Source organism: Calonectris borealis, chromosome 6, assembly GCF_964195595.1.
Source record: "Calonectris borealis chromosome 6, bCalBor7.hap1.2, whole genome shotgun sequence".
NCBI classification, from domain to species: Eukaryota; Metazoa; Chordata; class Aves; order Procellariiformes; family Procellariidae; genus Calonectris; species Calonectris borealis.
The window spans coordinates 29,205,243-29,220,311 of record NC_134317.1 but is presented as its reverse complement, the minus strand read 5'-3'; the positions used below and the strand labels follow the sequence as shown (position 1 = coordinate 29,220,311).

General features: G+C 38.3%; 1 protein-coding gene across 2 annotated transcripts in view; it reads right to left on the bottom strand.

The window, feature by feature from the left end:
- The window catches only part of PARD3B (par-3 family cell polarity regulator beta), a 433,243-nt gene that overhangs the window by 243,087 nt on the left and 175,087 nt on the right, over nt 1-15,069 (bottom strand). For both annotated transcript variants that reach the window (XM_075153452.1, XM_075153453.1), the window contains exon 5: nt 340-431. In XM_075153452.1, the coding sequence (XP_075009553.1) occupies nt 340-431 (92 nt within the window). The remainder of the gene's footprint in view (nt 1-339; nt 432-15,069) is intronic.

Below are 15,069 nucleotides of genomic sequence, written 5' to 3'. Positions count from 1 at the left end.
CCTCTACCTTAAGACAATAAATACTTGCAGGACTGAGTAGAAAGCAAAACCACTGAGTATTCAATAGTACCACGCTTCCTCAGCTTTATACTACAAACACCACAATAAAATCATTCATATTCATCAATGAGGGTAAAAGACTGTCATGCACAAATATGTGATTCAGTATGTGAATCGAGTGCATTTTTAGGATGGGAAAGGGACGAGAAGGAAGAGATCATGATGATGATGATGAGTACAATGCAGATTCACAGGTGCAGCTGGAATGAGAAGTCAGTCTTGTCTTGCATGTTGATAAACCACACTTGAGTCAGCACTGAACAGAAGATGTTCCCCTACCTGACGGGGAGCCGGGCCCTCTGAGACAACAGAAGTTCTGTGGGTCCAGTGAGGTTCATCTCCCCATCCTGAAAGGATACCTGGGAAGAACCCTGTTGAGAGATTTCAAAGCACATTTTGAAACTACGTACTTATTTATGCATATAGAACAATGGCTGTATTTATATTTTTTGAGTGAATATTTGGAAGAGAAAACAAATGGTAAGTAATATCATCTCACTGACAGTGAGGACTGAAAGACCCATTCTGTATGCAGCGTACATGACACAGCACTCTGAGAAACAGGAGGGTATCTAAAGTCCCACTCCTCTCCCACCGTGCTTCCACTGGAGAAGCTTGTGGCAGTGCTTCCTGGTCTGCCTAACGTGAATGTCTCTCTCTCCCATCCTGAGCCACCTCCTTTCTCACAATGGATTCCACAGACCTTGGATAAACCCAATGGCTTTTCTTCTGCTCTTTCTATCCCTTAGTAGCATTTATCTGGTAAAGACATATTTTCACAGTAACTTCACAGAAAAAGAAATTATGTAACCACTTGGCCAGACACAAAAATACAGTGCCCACAGGGACCCAACATTAATGCTAAAGCTCTTGAAAACTATTATTTAACTTTCTTTTTGTGGTCCTTAGACTCTTAATGTTTGCATTTTTTTTTCCATACTGGGAGAGGAAAAGAGGTACCAATGAGATAAGACGACTGTCAGCAGGTGATATATTAGCTTTAATGTACTGTACTTCATTGCGACCCTTATGGCAATAACATAAACAGAGCAAAATCCGTAACAAAGACCTTCTTTGGAGAGGTCACTTCTGCCAACTCTGCCACAGGAATATAGCTGGAAGACATAAATCTTCAGCTGTCAACACACTAAGAGAATTCAATTCAGAGTTTGATCTTAACTAGATAAAGCCTAAAGTTAATAATTATTTTTTTTGTTGTAGCAGTGGTACAGTTTTCCAGCTTATATACTTGCCATATCAACTTGTCTCAAGGCAAAAGGTAGCAACGTTATAAATTAATTCCAAAGAACAAAGCCAACTAGATAGGTAATTTAATTTTCAATAAAAGCTCTACACTGTATATTAAAACTTCCATTTTGTCTCAAAAGATGGCTCTACTCAGAAAGATGGCTTTAAAGGTTTGGTGTTTTCAGTCCCTCAAAGGTTTGTAGAACTTATGTTCAGTTTATAAGTATCAAGAGAGTTGGGGGCGAGAGTCGGTTGCTTTGTGCTTTAAAAAAGAATCATGACCAGCTTTGCAAGCAAACCTTTGGAATATAAATCACACTGGATCCCCTTTTGGTTCACACACTGCTTTTGAAGCTATAATATTGGTAACAATTCTCCTTGTGTGTTAATCATAGCACAAGCCAACAGACTTGTCTTCCACTGCAAGACCAATATATCTCACTGAAAGTGAACTTCTGTCACTAATGGAAGAACTATTTTAAAAAACGTGTATTGAGTATGTGCCATCTCTTCCAATCACTTTTCACCGTGGAACCACACGTCAAGAAGCAATTCTTGTTCTATGAAGCATATTCCATACTAGCCTCATAAATCAGGAGCTCAACCTCAAGCACTGCGTCAGCAACAGAAGTGTGACACACGGCCTTCATACGTTGACTTCATCTTGAAAAAAGATAGTGCCTGGGTAGCAACAGATGCCGGAAGCAGACAAACCTTACAAATGCTCCCCACAAAGCTAACCTCCTTCAGCTAACCACTAAAAACACCGGCGCTACAAAGGCTCCAGGTGAAAGTAGCCAAGCCATGAGCAGATTTTGCGTTGTGAATTAACTAGACTTTCTTTTCTTCCAGACACTGGCTGCAACATAGTGCTGCTCAGTGCATGACAGAGAACTTGCTCCTCATGCCACTGTTTTACTATTTAAAGCTTCCCTTGCAGTCTACACAAGCCTGCATAAGCTACGTTATTTCTCTACTTCTGGGCTTTTGGTTACTGTTGTTCTGTGAGGTTACGTCCATACTTGTCCCCCATCTCCACTTCCTTGGGAAACAGATTTCACAGTAATGACAAATACTGATGTTCAGAACACAATCTCATCTCATGTTTCTGCGGACTGATTTACAGGTTTTAAACCACAAGGAACCATTTTTTGATCAAGTCTAATCTCAATTAGATTTGTTTAGTGACACAGCACAACATTGGTAAGGGCACAGTTACACTCCAAGATAAAAGGTTCTTGCAAAGAAATGGCAACCAACGCCTGCCTTTTCTGCTAAAGACCAGGCCAGCAAAAAGTGTCTTGAAGCTGGATAACAGGGTTATTACAGATATTAGGGGTATCAGACCTTCAGCAGAGGTCTTCAAGAACAGATTTAAAAACACATCACAAATGTTTCAAGGCATGTTCATTCCAGTGCCAGAAAATAGTAGTCCAGCCTCGTGAGGGGCCTGACAGTCCCATATTTCCACATTTTCATCATTCCACAAGATAAAACTTCTGTGAGGAATTAGAGGGTGAAATTTGGAGTCTGTAACTGCAATTACAGCTTTATTATTATTATTATTATTAATTTAAGGGTAAAAGCTCCTAAAGAAAATTTACCCTCTCCTGAGCTGGACAGAAGCGTGCCGAGGGACTTCAGAAATGCCCCAGGAGGAAGTTCAGTGTCACAGCCACCATCCTGCACACCACCGCCTGTTTTGATTTGAAGGCATATAGTGCTCACACATATCACAAATTATCACATGCTCAAGTCAGTAAACACAAAGCCAGATATATTTGAAGTCTTAACCGATCAAGGAAACATGAACCATAACAATGAAATTATAATTGAGCTCTCCGAGAATGACATTAGAGCTCCAGTCACGTAACAATAACTACAAACGGACAAATTCCTTTCATATTTCAGCATTTCATTAGAAGCACAGTAAATTTAAACAGATCATCTCCCGCTCAACTAGCAGAATGATAGCAAATCAACAATGCACAAGTAAAGACACTATTAGAAGACAATGATTCAATACACACAAAAATTCTCAATCTCTTATTCATATTTTAAAGACTGATTTTGTCAGTTTTTCAATAATAGCAGAATTAATGACTCCGAAAACTTGACTCAAATTCAGCTGACACTATAATAGATTTACAGTGATAGAATTGCAGTTTTCACTTAGGAAATATGAATAAAATGCAAAATGGTGTGGTAAAAACAAAAGCCAAGAAAGCATATGCATCTAAGAACAGTGGAAGTTTTTAAATTTTTTTATATAGGGATAATTTAAATTAGGCAATTTTTCTTAGTGCTGCAAAACACGTGTTCTTCAAATTAGGACTGAAGCAGAAGAGAGGGATCCTATTAAATAATAGCCCTTTGCAAACAACTGTAACCCAAATGCTTGAGAGTCTCATATTCATTATGTGACAGCTCTCAAATTAGGTAAACGTGTATGTATACACAGAACAAAGAGTGACAGAGTACACACCAGTAACATTTTCTACTGTGTGAACATGCACAGCCTTCTCAATTCAACAGTCAGCATGGACATATATTAGCCTCAACAACAAATATGCTGTAATCAGTCGTGTGTCTTACTGAGGTTAGGGAGTATGAGAAATTATCTGTTTTTTCTTTAATTTTTGGAAATGCTCATTTCATAAAAAACACAAAACATCTGGGGGAAAAAAGCAATAGTGGCACTTTTGGACATAAAAGTATCGGCTTCTGGCTAGAAAAAGAGTGAGGGAGAGACAGAATTGACTGAAAACAGTCAAAACAACTGTTTTTATTTCAAACAAAGGGTGCAGCCCTGAGCACCTAACAGAGCAGACGGCTGCCCTGACAGCCAGGCTACTGACCACCCCATTGCTCTGTTTTCTCACTATCATCACAACCCAGAAAATCTGGATTTTCGTATTTTAAGAAAACTGCACCAGATCTGCTTTCTAACTAAACTCTGGTTATAGCGTAGTTTTGCATTACATTTTAGCTAAAAAGAAATCTTTTGTTGAAGTTCTTCTGCAGCAAAATTTTGCATATTCGCCCAAGAGTGGACTGTAGCACCTAGCCCAGTAAGACAGCTTTAGAAATATTCACGAGCCACCAGTGGCCATAAACAGGCCCTAAATCAATTCTCCCTGATAGGCTCAGAATACCATTCTTAAGACAAGAAGTAAGTTTGCAGGTAGTGTAAGATTGCAAATATATAACTTTTAGAAAAGCTATGTAGCAAAAACCATCCTCTTCTACTTGGAAAAAAAATTCTTCTTAAACAATAACCAACATGAGACAAATCTCAGAACTAGATAAATTTAAAGAATAGGAAGTCTACATAAACAACTGGAGAAAATCCTGAGTGCAGGGTATACTTGGAGTATAAAATGGTCATCAAACACTAGTGATAAACTTGAAGGAAATAAATAAGATCTATTAATAAGAAATACACATGGTATCTACTCAAATTAGGACTGAAGCAGTCCGGTATACCCAAAGGAAAGTGTCTTTATCTGAAATTTTCTTTTAATGACGAAGTTAGAAGTGAAAAACTGTGTCTGAAGTTCCAGTTTACAGTATTGTATTCCCTGAAGGCATCAGCTTTTTAAAACAAAGGAAAGGCATCCAAAACCTAAAGCAGAAGGTCACAGAGCAGGGTGGCAGGCTGCAGAGCTCGCTTTCCCTACTTGGCCAGCAGTAAACCTTCTTCCAAGAAGGTTCAGTGGGAGTTCAGATCCTACCAACATAAGAACAGTCAGATGCAAGGAAACCTGGGGGCGAAAGGGATGCTTAGTTTACAAATGCAGGAAATGTCTCATCTGCTCTCACAACAGACAATTTTAATTACCATATTTAAAAATTAGTATTTTTAGCAACGCTTTCAGGATCACATGAGCATTTCTGACAGCCAGAATGAGTTTAAAAAGCCATAGCACTATTTTTAGCTTTAAAAATCAGCACTTTCATAAATATTCCCAAACCAATTAGTCTGTGTTACAAAGTAAAGGTGTTTACCTTTAGTTCCAGCAACAAATGCAACAGCTGACATTACATACAGAAGACCATCTCCAAGACCATACAGCTCAAGGAACACACATGAAGGCTCTTTTTCATTCAGTAATAATACAAACAAGCACAGGTTAAAATGTGATAACCCTATTTGAACCAAAGTTATACATATCTTGATGTAACGTCCAGCGGTTAGATACAGGGCTGTTGGCAAGTTCTGGCCAACTGCACATGAGCGTCCCTCAGACAGGCCCCTCCACGGCTCACTTTGGTCCGTTGGGACAAAACGTAAGTTGTGTGTGTACGTGCGTTTCTGAAACGGCTAAGAACCTTGGTTTTGACCACAATCACCAGTGCCCTTCATTATGATACTCCTGCCACCCTTAGACTGTAAAAACAAGAATGCAGCGAACCACAAGTTTTAAAAATGTTTTAGACTTAAAATCAGTATCTAGATTCCCCAATTTGGCTTTAAAACCACCACGGGCCTAATAGAAGCTGTGGCCCTAAAACCCTACATTAAGAAAACAGTTATTTTATCTTTATTACTTACAAAGTACAGAGTCAGGCTATCTCAAGGCCAGGGAACACTCTGACAAGCGAAATACATAACAAGTTACCAGTTAGCAGAAACCTGTTCTTAAAAAACCTTTGCAGAAGAAAAGATTTTGTAACTGGGAAAAAGCATTAAAATCAGAGGCTCTGAATAGGTTAAACATTACACATTGTAAAATACCAACTTTCAATGAGTTACACAAAACTCAAATTCACTCAAATATTAGATACGAAAACAAAGTTGGTGTCAATATCTGCATTTCATCTGCTTAGCCAACCTTTCATTGCCAAGCTAATACCAAACTATCTTCCTGCCCACGCAGCTTTACCCAACACCCAAAACCACATCCTGAAATATATTTAAGAATGGGTTAGTATTGCAAAAGCATGCATAACAATGCCTCAAAAAAAATTCCAGATTAATTTTGTTATTCTAACATATAACTTGCCTTTTTTCCTTCTAAATAAGCGTAATGAAATATCAAACATCCTTTTAAAACCAATCAATAGAAATAAAATAAAATAATAGAAATAAAAACCAAATAATAGAAAATGGAGTAAGTTGCTCAGTATGCTCTTAAACATTACAGAGCTTGTCCAAAAGAGATGATGTTGATCAACAGACATGCAAGCTGTCATACTTAAACAAGTGTATTTATAACCACAACTAATTTATCCCAATTAAAAAATTCCTAACAATCTAACATCCCCACAGTATAACTATCATCAATATATCAAGGATGGAAACCAATGCAAAGCAAGCCAATAAAATGCTGCTAAACTGAAGGAAAAAATATTTCTTTCTTTTCCAGCAGTCTGCTTGATTTAAATCACTCCACCTCCATAAAACGTGGTAAGTATTTTTAAACAGCTTACAATACTTCCATTTCACTTACTGATTAAACTACATCATCCTCTCAACTATTCAGAATGAGATTCATTTGAAATGGATAATTGGTGCAATTGTGCGGTATCTACAAATGCAATTAATCACTTGCTAAAGATGATTTTTAGGCAGGCAACAAATATGAAAGTAAGAATCATACAGCTTCTTTCAACGTTGTCAATTGAAATGTATTCTACTGGACTGGTAAAAGATATTTTTCAACATAAGAATAGCTGTACATCTTCAGATATTTTTAATAATATGCAAGTGGATTCATGTTTAATTAGCACAGCACAAAGAAAAGCCGTAATATAGTATGGCTTTTAGCAATTACATTACAGTTTCAGGAACCACAACAGCAACATTTTCCCATCTCAACTACCAGTGGATTTCTTGAATATTGTACTGAGCTGTGGTCTTGGCCCTTAAAAAGATATTTTAAACCAAGGGTATAAATAGACACTCTTCTGGGAATCAGTCTGGAGTAAGAAATTATTCCCCCAAATTGTTTGCTAACAACTCTCTACCGAGGGTTATCATGACAGCTGAACTCTACTGGTGGATTACATACACTGTGTTGTTCAAAGCAAAAATCAAGCTGGCTGAAACCCCCTTCCCCGGCAGGTCCAACTACTCTGGGCGACTTTGCACTGAAGCAGATTAGGAGCAACTGTATCACATGCGCAGTTCAACTGAAGTACTCAGCACCACTGTGAGAACTGGGACAGGAACACCTTACGCACACGCATATATTTTCAAAATGGCTTATGCCTTAGCTCAGTGGTCAACAACTTCTGTCAAAAGAATATGAAGGCAAATTCTCAATAGTAAACACGGCACGCTCACACTGAGAAGCCAGGGGGAAGAGTACCTCATGGGGTTAAGCAGGGGACGTAATGTCTTCTACCCTCCTAATTACCTCTGGTCCAAAGTCAGCAGGCAGCTTGCCCTGCCTTCTACACGGGCAAGATATTGTTAATATTAAACACAGCTCCCAGGGAGCACAGGAGTCAGCAGGAACCAAAACCAGAGGAGCCTCAATTCTTCAGGTCACTGGCTGGTCACAAAACCAGCCAGTTTCTCACCTCTTAACTCCCACTGAGCTCTTCTGGAAATGTTCAACCTCTACATGTAAAACACACCTTGCCAATACCAACCTTCAAAATGTTCTCCCTAACCCTTCCGGCTCTACCTACTCCCAATTTGTTTCCAGTCTTAACCATTCAAAAAAACTAGCTGAGAGGCGTTCTCTGCATGGGAACAGCAATGCTCTGTTTCTTGGAGTCCTACATAAACAGTAACTTCTTTATTTTTAAGAGCAGCAAGGATTGGTTTAGGCCTGGAGATCAAAATTGTTACATATAATTTTGGTCATGAAACTCTCCAGGAGTCCTCAGATGAAAAACTTCTCTAACACTGAGCAACAAAAAAAAAAAAAAAATTTCCACTAGTTCCAACAGTACTGGAGTTCACACCCTTCTTAGCAGTTGTTTTGCATGGGTGAAGGGAAGGAAGAGTGCCTAAGTACTTCCCCTCGTGAAGGGCTCGGAGGAAAAGAAAAATGGAAAAATTGCCTCAGTTAAAAAGTCTCCAGAAGTAACTTTCCTGCACATAAAACTCTGGACTTAAGCCCAACATTTTAAGAATTTCCAGAGTGAGGTGTGAGCAATGTCTTTTCCAAAGCAGTAGAAAGCTGCTTTTAAAAGCATTGATAGCATATTGATAAATATTTGGATTTAGCACCTCTACTGGCCAAGAACCAATTCTTGAAGTAAAACAGAATGTTTCAGTAGGGGTGGGGGTGGGGGAGGGAACAACCAAAAACCACACACCAACACCAACCAAAAAACTACTAGAAACATAAGTAATATGGTAAGCGTTCGCAACTTTTAGGAGCTGTCAATATTGGAATAATCACTGAAAGGACGGAGTAACTGGTCAGTCATATGACCATTGCCACCTTTAAAACAGAGAACACATTTCTTAGCCCTCTCCCCCATTTATCATGCTGGTTTTAATTGCCTACTTTGAGCAGGTAGGCATTCAAACATACATATGCTACTGAACACTTCTAGAGGGGTTTTCATGATGGAAAACACATTAGGATTCCCTAGGGTGTACACTATTTTAGAAAATGAACCTCTATTTTCTACAATCCGAAAACACCAGGGTCTGTCCAGTATCAGATAAAAATCAGCTTACCAACACCTGCAGAAAGAGTTAAAGTCAACGTATAGCTTTTTTCCTGATGAAAGCTATAATAGGTGAAAGTACCACCAAAATTAGGTAGAGAACATTACTCACTTAAATACCCCTCTACTGTTTCTGAGAGTGTCTAAATGGCCTTTTGAAGACATACATGAGCTCTCCACCTGCACCGCAAGCCAACTAGACTCTACAAAGAAGTATTAGGAGGTCAGTGTGCCTGAGCCAGTATTATTTGCATCTCAGCAAGATTATTAATTTGAGCTCATCCATGCTAAGAGCATTTAAAAAGATTCTGGCTGACCTGAAGCATGGCGACTTTTATGCGTAGGTGTTAGAGGTCACATAAATAAACTCTGAGATTCTGCTAGGACATTAATATTCACATTTTATTTACCTTTTAGTATTTTAATTATATTTTAAGGACTATTGCTAAATTTACTGTCCAGAAATCCATGGGCGGTCTTTTATTTACAGAGAACATTTACCAGTGCTATGAGCAATGCAAGGCAATGAAGAAACCGGTGTTTCCAAGCTAAAACTTGTGATTTCTTCTGTATCATCCACTTGGAGACAAAAATCTCTGTTCAACCTTTGGACATTTGAGCTACTATATAAATTATTTGTAAGCATTCCCATGGCAACAAGCATCATTTAAAAAGTGCATTTTTTTATCATTAGCTCCACAAATGCATACTAATCCCTTCTCTTAGTTGGAAACTGCCATTGGGCAATTAATATTGCAAAAATAGGAAAGAAATTCATATTTCTAGAAGAAAATCCACCAAATTTTCTCAAACCAAGAGAACATTAGAATTATCTTCCCTAGCTTGACTCACTTTTTTAAGCCTCCCAAGATCTTCAATCGACAGAACCTTTTACAAGAGATTTGCAAACTACAAATCTGTATTTTGACTCTTTTCTTATCTGTGCAAAAAGGAACTGGTTGTATTCCTTTTTAAAAGTAAACGAAAAATCTCTGAAACCACTATACATTACATCAGGATAATTTCTTCATTAAAGTATTACTTAGTGAACTTCTAAATCTTATCTAGACAGTCTTATGTATGATGCCACATCACCATTTCCCCCCAAAACAGAATTTGGGTTTTATTCACACCACATAAAACTACTAATTCTGAACACTTAAAAAAACCCAACCAAACAAAAAAACCCAACACACTAACGCACAATACAGAAAAGAAATTTAAACCCCCCCTACTTTACAAATATAATTGCACTAGGGAAAACTTTCTGCTTTTGCTACACCAATGCGCCCTCAATAGTATCTGAAAGGCTTCTAAAGAACGTGTATTATCTAAAAGCTGAACATACAAATTATACTTTAGCCTTGGATCTTTATTCCTTGCGATAAATCCTTTACTGAATTTAGCTGTCTTTTTCATCCAAGTTAAAATTATGTTTATCTTCACCACCACCACAAATGACAGAGGGAGTGAACAACAATAGTTTCCAAAATTTAAAAACCACACCCATTTTCAAGGTTAAAAAAGGGACTTCTCTAAAGATTGTACTTGATGTTTTGCTGCTAATTCTCTTTATGAATGGAGCGTATGATGCGATGCCTTGAACAAGCTAGGCTGGTCAACAGGAATCCATAGTTCTGTTGATTGTGTAACAGCAAGGAAAACCAAATTGTTACCATCCATTGGCCTGCTAAGCACCGCTCACAGCCTGCCAGAGTCAACATTAAGCTTTGTCTTAGATCAGAAATCTGAACTCATTGCTTTGGAAATTAAACAGTAACAACACTAAGATGCTGTAATGGTCTAAGAATGCTCTTTATCTCGCTTTAGAAGTCACTGTCATAGCCATATTTAAGTCAAGAAGACAATCGCTTCAGTAACCAACACCAGATGAAACTTTGAAAAAGATATAGCTGATCACATTGCCCACATCTTCTCGGACGTGCCTTTTTGTAATACACCACTGATCGGTGATAGCCTGAGATATTCCCTGTACCAGTAATCAGCGGATCACACTCACATCCAAAGACCACCTAGATCAGGCCCACCTGGCCCACCTCTCCTCCCAGCAGACAGAGCAGGACTGGAACGCGAGCCCTGGCCGAGGCACTGCTCCGTTCCTCCTGATCTGCCTTTGCCACTTACGGTGTATTACATTATGTTTTCCTCAGTGTACAACATATGTTAGTAATTGCTAGTTATGTTACTACTATTCCTCATATGGGATTATCATAGTGAAGCAACAGCACTGATTAATCAATTAGCATGGATTCATTAGAGAAGAGAAGAAAGATAGGGCAATGTAATTGTGTTTACTGAACAATGGATGACAGTGTGCTTAAAGCCCAGGATTTCTAATAATACACAGCCACCTAGCATGATATATACATAACATTATGAATATTTAGAACATTCTCACTGCAGAACTAGAGAGACAACAATCAGAACGTGACTGTGCGTGCAAGCAATGCTGGAGCCTGAAGAATGTGTAGAGAGGAGAGAGCACAAGACAGATGGTGCAGTCAGATGAATATTTTAGCTTTGACTAAATCTTTGTAGAACAGCTACATCGTTTCCTGTAGTCCAGTACACACAGGCATGCCTGCACAATACAGTGGCCAACAGTATAAACAATCAAAAAAAAGGTGTCACAGAAACATTATTAACCAAGCCATGCTAAGCAGAAGAACATGAAAAAAACCAGCCTGCTTTTCTAATTAAACACCGACAGAGCCCACTCTCTATGAAATAAACAGAAGCATACAGAGTAACTTAGAAGCTTTTTCTCCAGATGTCCGAGCTGCACATCCTTCACTGCTTGCCCTTGTCAAAGGTTGACCACTGAACTGACATCAGCAATTAAAGAACATGAATACCGAAGTCCCAAACACATCTCACGTTTGAATATATGATCCCCCTTAGACACTAATGCAATAGCCAAAGACCCCTTCTTCTGTCTAATGGTGGTATACTGACTACCCAGTAATGCATATGGATATCAAGAGATGAGACAAAAATTAATTTCTTGAAAATATGGTGCAGTCAAGAGGTATTGAAATATAGCTTCTGCTGCACTCTGTTTGAAAGGATAAAGACTAAACAAGAATGTAAAAGGTTACAGAGGAAATGCTTTGCTAAAAAGCTAAGGTAGAAAACATGCCCACCATTCTCCATGAAATCAGAAATCTTCACATAAATCAAAGATCAGGGTCCCATGAGAGACCCAATCTATAGCATGACAAGGACTTGAATGCTCTCAGAGATCCACACATCCAGCATTTTCCCAAGATGCTTCCACAACGTGCCAGGGAACCACAATTTGTGATTAGTGTAGAGCTTCCTCAGCTTGGAATGCAGCCCTTGAACACAAGGTTCTGAAAATTACATTGCCTGTTTAGATTAAAGGCACTTTCATTCCTGCTGGGAGTTAAGTATTCCCCCTTAACTTTGTGGGCTGCAAATTTATTTACTTTTCAGAAGATTCAGGCATTGAGTTAATGAAAGACTGATCAGCTTGCTTCAGTCTAAGTGGCTTACTGGTAACAGTCTGAGCATTATCCTGTAGACATCTAATATTTAACCATTTTCTCCATACTTTAAGAGGTGTTAAATTTTCAGATTTTTTAAAAGTATTTTTTATATATATACATATCTGTAAGAGAGTGTGTGTGTGTATATCCATAAAAGTTGCAGGTGAAGTTCTTCCAAAATCACATCTGGTCACAAAGATACTATCGAAGTCTCACAACATGTCTCAGTACAGGAAGGAATTCCCTTAGAAATCCTGCCCTCTCCTTGGCTCTGGGCATTCTCCAAACCAAATTGCCAGTCTTCATTCCCAACAAAACCTCCCCAACACTGTGGCCAGAGAGCCATCATGATGGCTTAAGAAAAAAACAACACAAGTTGGTCTTGCCAGGCCTCTATTTGAAAGGTAAGAGACTAGAGACGCTCCTAAATTTGGCATACTTAAACCTAACTCTAACAACGAACTTGTCAGAGGAAAAACAGGCCATCAGTCTTGAAGATGTTTCTAAGGAACCATGAGAACATCTTAACCTAGACAGCATCAAACAGGTGAATAAGGGTTAAAACGTTGCCTGAATCTCTTCAAGGAATTGAGAGTTGCCTGCATCCAAATGGAAGAAAACACACTGCCCTACATAAAGCCCTTGATCTTGATCCCAATTCTCAGTGGAAATTAAGGCAACCATGTAGCATTTTAATTCTGTGCAACTGTATACAAAATCTTATTTTAGGATCTGAAATTACAGGCACAGTGTTACCCTGAATTTATGAGTGGATATTATTAATAAATCTGAGTTGACTCCTGTGAGCCAAGACATTACTATCACTGGCTTATCTTAAACCTAGCAGGCAATTTAAACTAGAGACAGATCACCTGAGAGTATATTGTTATTTCCAACAAATCCTTATGAATCATAATGGTATTTTCAACCTCTCCTAGGATTTTTCAAAAGTCATCAGAAAATAACCTTTCATAAAATGATCTGGTTTCATGTTAATTATTAACTACATCTTGAAATAACAGCACTGGTTAGTAAATAATTTGACAGCACTAAAAATTGCAGTGGAAGAAAACAGGATTTATCACATGGTTGAAAGAAAGCGGGGTGAACAAAATCTATTAAGCAAAGATTTATCAGCATATTCATTGGGAATAAAATAGTACAGCAATAATAAAGCCATATAGATGAATTAAGCTCAGGATATTATAATGAGCACAGTTTACCTACTGATCAGATTATGAGGGGGACAAACTTATACAGTTAGAACTCTCACACAACCATGGGGTTTTTTTCATCATTTAAAGAAAATAAGCAAAGGAAATCACACGGGTAACCTCATTTTCACACTATAAAGTTACATTTATCGACAGAAACCGCTTTTTTAAGGTTACAGGTGGACTTAATTGCACTATAGATATTGACTGATAGCAGCATCTTTAATTGCAAGAACAAAGGTCAGCGAACACATTGCTGTTGCTTAGGTGAGCACGACAGGTGATACGAACAAATGAGTAATTCTCCAAAAGACAGAGAACAGCTTGAGCTATCAATTCTCCTATTTCTTGCATGTGTTCCTGGACAACCATGCCTATTTCAATTCAATGCCTGTTTCTTTGCTTTTGAGAAAAATAGGAGAAAAGTGTGCCATGAAAACAGTTGGTAATAAAAAGGTATTCCAGCAGAAATTCCCGATTTTTGTTTATTCCTGTTTTAAAATAAACCTTCTCACTTATATCAATTATTTCCTAGAAACAAAATATCCCAGAGGCGTGTTTAGTATATAAGTGTTTGCTACAAAGTGGAAGGAAATAGCTACTCTATCTCCTCGCATGCCTTTACGCAGCTCCATCGTTTCTTAACTTCTCCACAGAAAACGCTCAAGCTGGTTTCAGATACACAGAGAAACTACGTCCTGGGACAAAATAGCTCCCTTGTTTCCAGTTCCTCAGAACTCAGAAACCAAAAGTATGGCACCAAACAGCAAAGTAAATCAAGTCTCAAACTACTTTTAGTACGTGTCAACTCAATACCTAACTACTACTTCCTTTCACAGTTAGGTCTTGACCAAAGAAAATCCGTACCTTGCTGGAGTGCTCTGATGAAAGTACTCTATACAATAATTAACCCATGAGACACATGGATGTTGCTCATATTGGCAGATATGCAGCTTTCCTTTCAGTATTCTGTTCAATTCTGAAGATTTTTAGAAACATTTTGAGTAGATATAAAAGGCAACATTTTCTTTATTCTTTTTAGGCTAAGAAATTCAAAATTTACGCACTCTTTTAATACTCAGAAGATGTTTGATCATGTTCAGCAAGACTGAAAAACTTTGCTTTATAAACCTCTGGTTTCAGCTGCACCACTATCTCCAAGATTGCCATTTTATTACGGTTCACTAAATGAAAGTATCCAGTTAGCATCACACTCCATAACTGCCTTGGACTGAGCTGTTTGCTCTTTGTTACCTATTTGAGTCACTTTGTCTCAGACAATGGTGAAGAAGGTGAAGCAAACTGTAGTGAAAAGGTGTTTTATGAGCTGTCCCAGAGGCAACACAGTGAAGGTGCTCTTGGAAATAACGTGGCTAACAGTA